General features: G+C 41.7%; 1 protein-coding gene across 1 annotated transcript; it reads left to right on the forward strand.

The window, feature by feature from the left end:
* Window positions 1-2,054: 2,054 nt before the first annotated feature.
* IL17F (interleukin 17F) lies at window positions 2,055-6,141 on the forward strand. The gene is made up of 3 exons (XM_072831631.1): window positions 2,055-2,081; window positions 4,166-4,371; window positions 5,532-6,141. The coding sequence occupies exons 1-3, from the start codon at window positions 2,055-2,057 to the stop codon at window positions 5,770-5,772; spliced, it is 474 nt and encodes a 157-aa protein (XP_072687732.1). The 3' UTR covers window positions 5,773-6,141.
* Window positions 6,142-9,476: the final 3,335 nt, after the last annotated feature.

Here is a 9,476-nt window from a genome sequence, read left to right on the forward strand (position 1 = left end):
TTTTACCTTAATGAGGGAAAACTTTGCGACTTCTGGGTATAAAAGGTCAGTTTCCTTCTTACATAAAGGGCCATTTAATTCTCTGCAATGCAGCAAATCCTCTTGTGTTGAATCAGGGACTTTTAAAAGAGTTTATTTATTTATTTACTTAGAGAGTGAGAGAGAGAGAGAGAGAGAGAGAGAGAAGGAAAAGGTGTAGAGGGAGAGAGAATTTCAAGCAGACTCCCTACTGAGCCCAGAGCCTGTCTTGGGGCTCAATCTCTGGACCCTGAGATCATGACCTGAACTGAAATCAAGAGTCAGATGCTCAGCTGACTGAGCCACCCAGGTGCCCCAAATTAGACATTTTTAATTCAAAGTGACTTACTTGTTCCTTCTTTCAAGAGAGCTAATGTAGTCTTCTATGTATTGAGGTACGGCTCTGTATACAGAGGAGACCACCAAAGAAAGCGAGTCACTCAATACACTCAATTTACTATGCTCTTAAGGGTCTATTGCATATATTGCTTTGGTAGCATGACTGATAGATAATTAGCTATTTTGAAAACATGGCTCTTGATTTAAGTACTAGCTTCTCTGAGTATATGGAAGGGCCTTGGAAATTCTCTATATAGTGGGCTTAGGGACTTCAATCTGCTGGAAGGGCTGTCTAGGGGACTCATCTTGAATCTATATATGCATAGAAAATGCACTGTTTTAATTTAGGTCTTAGACTTGAGGATGTATATTTAGAGAAGGAGGCTGGTAGAGATCATTGAGAAGGAGAAACTGAAGTTACCCTAAGTCCATGAAGACCTCAGAAAACCATTCTAAAATATATACACAAGTAGGAGAGAGACTAAATATGAGCACCCGAAGTAACAAGGAAGGGAAAGATACCTGAGGGGATAATTCAAGGAAACATTCTTTGGGAGTTAAACTTCTCATTGATCCAGAGGAGAGGTTCAGAGAAGAATCTACAGGTATGGGAAGGAGAAATATGGATTAAAGGATGAAATATGGTTAGAAGAATTTCTATCAGTATTAGAGGGGCTTCCAGTGATCCCAAGAACTACTGCCTTTTCATTGCCTTCATTTAAAGAAAATGGAGGAAAGTTGTTCATATATGTTGTAATAGAGGAAAATGACTTACCCTGCTAGAATGTACCCTGCCTTTTAAAAAGAGCATGTGCAATTTTCCCTGATCTTACTGGGGATAAAAAAAATATATGTATCCCTAGAATACATATACGAGACATAGAGTATGTGCTTAATAAATGTTTGTTGACTTAAACAGAACTGAGAAAAATTAACTTTCTGTAGGTCATTTAAAATTATGTTAGAGCATTTAAACGTTCCATGTGCTAATTTATTTTTGTTAAAAAAATCTTCAATCAGAGAGGGCCAAGATAATGGTCATTTATATGTTTTATGAAAATGATTATTAAGCATCGGCAGGATTTTAAGCATGAGGTTAAAATAGAATTTGTTCAAGGAGCCTATGAAACCACCTGCAGATATAATTCTGAATCTCTTACTGATGTCATGAATTTCTTTGGATTTGTTTTCTCATTCATAAAATGGAGCCAAATATAGTCCCCTCATTTAATACCAAGGACCCTCTAAGGATGACATATCTCCCACTTAAGTCATGGTTCATATTGCATGACTGGAAAGTAGAACATACGGTATGTGACGAGAGTCATTAGCCATTTGTGGAAGAATGTGAAAGATCATTACAGCAATTTGTAATTTGGTTAATCTCTGTAGTAAATTAGTTAAGAATTTTGCTGTAATATGAGGGCAGTGGGGGTGGAAGAAAAGGACCAAATCTTCCTTTGGTCCCTCTCTGATTCCCCTTCAGGAAGTGGAATAGAAAAAAAAAACCAAATACATTCGTCAGTAACTCTGGGGTAACCACAACTTAGACAGTAAGCAGGTCAATCGAAATAAGGACAGTGATTGCTATAAAACCATCAGGTACTCCAATTGACACAGCACAAGCATATACAGCCTGACACACACACACAGGAAGAATTTACTAACACAAAGCAGACAACCAGAGCAAAATGACAATGGCCATCCTGCGCAACACAGCTATGGTGAGTAAAAATCGTTCCTGTTTAGTAGCAGTCATCCTTAGGATTTTAAGAGAGCAGATTTCTAAGGAATTAGGCTTGATTGGCATCTTTTTTTGGGATTATTTCTTAAAAACAGAACCAACTTTAGTTTTGACCCCTGTATAGTGGAGAAAAAGAAAAAATAACTAGAAGTTATAATGGGGTACAAAACATAGCTCCTAATATGGTGGCTTTTGCATAGGTAGTTGATAGCTTGTTTACCTCTGGTGTCACAGACGTAATCTCCCCTGTGGCTGAACATGATCTCCCCTAAGGATCATGATCTGAACATGCTCTTCCCTGTGGCCATTATTATAGAGTTAGATTAGTCTAAAACTCTTATCTCATAGTGAGGACTTCTAGCCTTTTAGGATATGTACATATGTATTTTAGCCAAGGAAAGTGGGGCCCCAAAAGTTTTAATGATTCCCCAAGACTACAAGTAGACAAAGAGTGCCCAGGATGAAGGAAGTAAAATCACTCAAAGCTGAACTTTGGATAGCTCCCAGAGGAGGGAAATTTGCAGTGTCTCAGCTGATTATTTTGTCTTAGTCCTCATGGAGGAGAGAGGGATGTTAGTATGATGGAAATCTACCTCTCCTGGGTCTAGAATCTTGCCTGGCATTAGTCAGGTAAAGCCTGGGAAGAATCTAATTTAGAGGAACTTGAAAACACGGTTTGGGAGGGTGCCTGGGTGGCTCCACCAGACGGGGGTCTGCAAAATATAAAAAGGAGGTCCTTTAAATAGACATTTCTAGTTACCTCCCCTCCCCTCCCTTAACCTGTAAAAAGTATGAGCCTGAGCAACATTAAGCCCAGAGAATGAAAGCAACTCACTTTCAGCTCTTGTTCTGCATTACGTTGAGAGTGGGTGATGGGCTTTATCCGTCCCCAGTAAGAGTTGGTAGTGATGGTGGGGTGAGTAGAATGTGATTTTGACAAAGGGAAACTGGGGAGATTTTTAGCTCTTCTTTTAGTTAGGTCTTCACAGAGCACTTTCTTTGTGCATTATTGTAACGTCAGATAGACCAATATTTTGATGTAAGTATAAAGAATATATGTTCCAGAGCTAAAGACAAAGAGTTTCCATATTTTCTGTGGTTGTACATAATTAGTGGCCCTGCTTCTTTCAATTAGCATGGATAATTGGAACTTTGCTGTAGTTGGTTTTGTGCAGTGTTTTTCTTAATACTTTGGGTTTAACTGTATTGTTCATTCACTCACCCACTCTTCCATTCATCAGAAAGTATTTGTAGAACATCTGTTCTATGATACACTCTCCTGCAGGAACTTACAATCCAGTAGGTGTCTGTCTGACCTGAACACAAATAGTACCTTTCCAGACAATAAAGAAATGGCACTTGAATGCTCTGGCCTTCAATGCTAGATGGCAAGTGCTTTATGATTCAAGGAAAATGAACATATTCCTAATTGAATGACTTTAGAGGCAGTTCTTGGAGAAGACCACTTCTGAGTGGGGCCTTGATGGAAGGGTAGAATTTGGATAGGTAGAGGTGGGGCAGTATAGTCTAGGTGGACAGATGGCTGGGAGGATGGATTTTGTGGGAAATTCATGAAATACAAAGCTGTGAATAAAAACAAGAACTATCATTAATCTCTTATTTTTATTAGATACATTTATTGGTGATTTACATAGAATATCACAATCTTGTGAATATTATTATAAAGCAAGTATATATATATATATATATATATATATATATATATATATATATATATTTCCAGTTGGAAAGAAGAGAAATCCAGAGGTTCTGGGATGAGGCCAAGTCAAGATTAAACCCAGTCCTAGATCCTGATACCTTTCTATCCCACTGTTGAGGAGCTTTCAGACTGTTGGAGGCTCAGTTACCAGGCTAATGAATTTACAACTCAGAGAGGCACTCTAGTACCTTCCAGTATGACTGTTCCCATTTCCAGGTGAGGACCTGAGAGAGCCGTGGTCCCATAAAAGACTGAGGATCCTGAGTTCAACTAGAACATGGGGTGCCTCTTGCCAGGAAATAACACCAGGGTCTCTAACCAACTCAACTGTCTCCATTTTCCAGGCCAAGTCCCTGCTACTGTTGGTGTTGGGGCTCACTCTTTTGAGTGAGGTGGCAGCTCGGAAACATCTAAAGGCAGGGGAAACTGCTCTGTGCCCTCCTCTGGAGGATAATAGTGTGAGGGTTGACATTCGCATCCTCAGGCAAAACCGGGGTATTTCCATCTCAAATGATTTCCAGAATCGCTCCAGCTCCCCCTGGGACTACAAGTAAGTGTAAATGAGACTGATCTTCACATTCTTTTGAAAAAATATGTTAACTTATTCTAATCATAAAGTAGAAAATTTAGAAAATGTAGAAAAAAATAAAAGCCCCAAGATTAACTCTTAAAAACAGGAATCTCACTTTGCCTGGGAGCTCATAATTTTTTCCTGCTGTTTTGGGTGAGGTCCTTCTATGTGGTCAGAGGTCCTGCTATTTTGCTTCCAATTTCTCATTGACTCAAATGCCTTTTCCTGCTTCGTGAATTCCCAGGTTGGAATTTACAAACTTTCTGTGTTGGGAGAAGGAGCTCTTTAAAGCAGCCCACATAATGATCTTTGCATGGGGATATGTGTGAAGCAGAAAAGTCAGTGTGGAATGATCCAGTCAGATTAGAAATCAGTCTTCAAGGAATGGGGAGCAGGGAAGAGTGGACAAGAAAGGCCAGTCTGGGAAAGGGGATGGGAGATGGGGATGAGATATTTGGAGTACTCTCCGGTGATATCATCTGATGTGTCAGATCTTAGAATACCAAGCACTCATCTATATGCTCCAAATAGAGGCACAAAAACAGATTCCAGGGATAATTAGAAGTGCTTCTGGGGCTGCCTGCATGACTTCCTCCAGGAAGGAAGTGTGTATGGTGGCAAGTTGGCTGGTGAGGCTTTGCTCCCTTCGTGACTCTTGGTAGAGAGGGCTAAGAAGGGAGAAACCTAGAAAATGTGCTGGATTCACAGGACCTCTGGGGCTTTGTTTTTCCTTTCCAAGCAACAGGCTTTGCAGACTGTATATCAGGAGACCCACTCGTATTGTCCATAAATCTACGCAAAGGATGAATAATAATTATAATAATAGCAGTGTAATGAAAAATGAAAGATCTGCCATTTATTGAATGCCAACATGTAGTGTTTCATGTGCATTCACATCACTGAATATTGTCAATAGTCAGATGAAAGAGACCTGTGAGAATCCCCGTTCTAGAGTGGAGGAAACAGGCTTAGGCAGTTAAGCACCTGCTGGAGGGCAGTCATGAATCCAGGCCATCTGGCTGCAGCCCTGGGTTGCTCGGAAATGCCTCCCTGCAAGCGAGTGCCCAGTGCTGTGGGGCACTCCTGTCCATCTCTCTCTCCCTTGTCTCACCATCTGCTTTTGTCTGCTCCCCCTGCAGCATTACCCGCGACCCCCACCGGTTCCCCTCAGAGATTGCGGAGGCCCAGTGCAGGCACTCTGGCTGCATCAATGCCGAAGGGCAGGAAGACAGCTCCATGAATTCGGTTCCCATCCAGCAGGAGTTCCTGGTCCTGCGGAGGGAGCCCCAGGGCTGCTCTCGCTCCTTTCGCCTGGAGAAAGTGCTGGTGACCGTAGGCTGCACCTGTGTCACCCCCATCGTCCGCTATGTGCGTGCCTGAACATCAGCTTGGCCGAGGAAGCCCTGAAATGCCCCTCCTTACCCAGCGCTCTGCAGCAAGTCCAGTGTGGTCCCAATTCTCTCCCCTTCATAGGCTTCTTGGTAAGACCTGCCTGGAATTCTCAAAGCTCTGTATTAGATATAGTGTTAGCTTCTGAATCATAACGTAGTCCTGAGCTGTTCCATCGTCCCAACCCCTTGAAAATGAATGGAGGAGAATGAAGACGCCCATGCCCTCTCTGTTTGTGGGCAGTGATAACTACTGCTTAGCGTGGCAGTCACTGTGATACGGGGCCATCTCCTCGGAATTCTGTTGGGAAAATGGGGCTCTGATTCTGTGTGGATGAAAATGTAGAAAATGTAACCACAATATGGGTATGTGGGAGGGCTGGTGCAGGGTGGGGTGGGAAGGATGGGGATAAGGATCTAGTACACATGTTTATTCAGAGTTGCTAAGTAAAGAGGTTGGCCTGATAACTATAACTCATATTTGTAAGGAAACTATCCATCTATTTATGATATATTGTTATATAAAATTTTAGGAGAAAAATTAATATATCAAGTACTAATATAATAAAGTATTAATGATTGAAAAATTCTTCAGGTGTTTGTTTCTTGTCTTGGCTTGTATTCACAGAGCTCATACTGCTCAAGATTTTGAAATTCTAAACTTGTCTTTTGTTTTTCATATTTTCTCATCAATTCCTTATCAGAGGACTACTGTTAAAATTGTTTTATTATTGTTATAAATATATTATTATTATTATTAGTAGTAGTATTGTGTGCATGTGTGTGTGTATATAGTGAGAACATTTAAGATCCACTCTTAGTAAATTTCAAGTATACAATACAGTATTGATAACTATAGTCACTATATACACTAAATCCCAGAACTTATTCATCTTACAAATAAGTTTGTACCTTTCGACCAACATCTTCCCATTTCTCCACCCCCTCCCCCCAGCTTCTGGCAACTACCATTCTACTCTGTTTCTGAGATGGAGAATGATTTTATTATTAATAGTACTTGGGGGCTACATGGAGAATTAAGGAAAATGGTGTAAGCTGAACTCAGTTTCCCTGGTAACTCTTTACTGCTCCATGTTCCTGGCTACATTATTTTACAAAGTGAACATTTATTGGCCACTGAGCTAGCCACTGGAGATATAGAGACAAGTAAGAAATGCATATGGAAGAACCACAGTGTTGGGACTCGCCATCCACAGAGCTCCGGGTCACTGGGGCCATGCAATCTCTTTGTGTTCTCCTCATTCTGACCTCTGAGACCTTAGGGTTACTAGTTGTCTTTCATTAATATCTTATGCTTCCTGGGGGCACAGGAGCTTCCAGATTCTGGTCTTCGTGACATTCTGGGGAAAATTCAGAGGTTCTCTCATACAACCTTTGCTTCTTTGTGGCACAGCACATTTTCTCCTTAATGCTACCACTGGCTCAGAATACAACTACATTGCCCCTGCTTTTCAGATCCAAGAGAGGAAGTGGGGCACAAGTTCTCACTCCCACCTGAAACTTGGCTTGAGGATAGGCAGGTGGCAGAAGCCTGACACCTATTTTTAACTGGGGTGTGGGCAACTTTATTCTAGTCTAGGTGAGAGTGGGAATAGAGTAGCTGGGTATGCTGGGTCTTCACCGTTGGCTGCAGAATCTTTTGCTTATGGTATAAATATTGATATTTGTACTTAAAATATTCAGGCTTTTGAAATCTAAAAAACATTTCCTGTCATAGCTTGCATCTTCATAAGTTTGCTATGAATCTCACATGTCCATTTTGGTGCTCAAATTTGTGTAATGAATCCTCCTTTCTCTGTTGATTTTAGCAGTAATTGCCTTATCCTGAGGGTAGCACATATAAAAAGCCTCCAAGTGGTAGAAGTATACAGAGGAAGGAAATTGTAGAGGGAAAAATTAGTGTGTGTATCTGAGTGTATCAAGATATTATCATGTTGGGGCACCTGGGTGGTTAGGTGATTGAGCATCTGCCTTTGGCTCAGGTTGTGATCCTGGGGACCTGGGATCGAGTCCTGCATCAGGCTCCCCACAGGGAGCCTGCTTCTCCCCCTGCCTCTTTCTGTATCTCTCATGAATAAATAAATCTTTTTAAAAAAGATATTACCTTGTACACATATACACATGTCATTTTATTTTTTTTTAAGATTTTGTTTATTCATGAGCTACAGAGAGAGAGAGAGAGACAGAGACAGAGACAGAGACACAGGCAGAGGGAGAAGCAAGCTCCATGCATGGAGCCTGTTGTGGGACTCGATCCTGCAATGCTCTGGGCTGAAGGCTGGTGCTAAACTGCTGAGCCACCCAGGGATCCCCCAACACATGTCATTTCAAAACAATGTGCTACATACTATGATCAAGGCATGAAATGTTAGGAAGACACAGAGGATGATAGCTCTCCAGGAAATTTTGGAAAGGAAAAGATTTACACTGAGATGAATATGTGTCAGTCTGGTGGAAAATGGGAGAAATGAATTCATAGCACAGGGAACAGTATAAGCAAACAAAGAGGCATACAGAAGCCTGGCATGTTAGGGGAACAGTGAGTAGTCCCATGTGCCTGGATAGTGTGGACATGGGGACATGGTGGGGAATATGTAATAAATATCTCTTGAAAGAATGATTGAATGAATGAATGTGGAACAGTAGGCAAATGGCCCGCTTATGAATGGTTTCGTGTGCTGTATTACAGATGTGATAAGAGCATAGCTGTATCTTATAGTTTTAGCAGGAGTGAACAAACAGGATCAGAAGCTGAGGCCAGTTAGAAAACCAGAGAGGTGGCAGTTTCTCTCCTGTGGTAGATTCACACTGTTAGAACTGGATGGGCTCCTGCAGATCACCTGGTGGACCTTTTGCATTTGCAGATGAGGCCCGAGGAATTAGGGGACTTGTTCAAGGTCACGTGGAGTAGTCAGTGGCAGAAAGGAACTCAATGACTCCAAGTTCATGACTTTTTATGTTGGATTTGCAGTACTCGATCATGTTTCCAGTAAATATCCGTGATTTTTCTGTGCGGCCTAGGGCTGGCTCTGGGAGTGGGTGCAGAAGTACCTCCATATCTCACACTTCCAAGTATGTTGCACACAGTGCCCCCTGGGGTTTGAGGCCTGCCTTACAGCTGCTCTGAGGGCTGGATGTCATTCAGGAAATTGCACATTGTCTCCAGCTCACAAGGTGGCACAACACACCCATAGGTAAAAGGCTCCCTTTGTGGGGCAGAAATCCGTCTCTGGTAGCCAGTTGAGGCACTGCTGAGACAGAATGAACAGCCTGTGTTCTTCAGGCTGAGCCTCGCTTTGTTTTGAATGCAAGAGAAAAGGTCTACGTTGAGCAGTCTAGATGTTCTAGAATACTGCATTGCCGTCATAACGTGCAGAGAGAGGAACTTCTCTTTCACATGGAACTTGAAAGCATATAGTCTTTTCTTTCGATATCCAGTTCTTATTTATGACAGCTTGGCTGAGGGGAAATACATATTCTCTCTGTCTGTCCTTCCCTCGCCCTCCCTCCCCTACTCCCACATCCAGACAAAAATCACCTATGTTTGTAATGCTCCAGGGGCGAAATTTAACTGGTAATTTACAGTGAGGAAAATGGTCACAAAATTGGTTTTCTATTCATTCATTCGTTCATTCATTCATTCATTCATTCATTCATGAGAGACACAGAGAGAGA

This window comes from Canis lupus, chromosome 7 (genome assembly GCF_048164855.1).
Source record: "Canis lupus baileyi chromosome 7, mCanLup2.hap1, whole genome shotgun sequence".
NCBI lineage: Eukaryota > Metazoa > Chordata > Mammalia > Carnivora > Canidae > Canis > Canis lupus.

Bases quoted from the DNA above. Each gene is read 5' to 3' on its own strand.
- IL17F (XM_072831631.1), top strand. From the start codon at position 2,055: ATGGCCATCCTGCGCAACACAGCTATG. The intron at 2,082-4,165 runs GTGAGTAAAAAT...TCCATTTTCCAG, and splicing joins TCCTGCGCAACACAGCTATG to GCCAAGTCCCTGCTACTGTT. The intron at 4,372-5,531 runs GTAAGTGTAAAT...CTCCCCCTGCAG, and splicing joins AGCTCCCCCTGGGACTACAA to CATTACCCGCGACCCCCACC.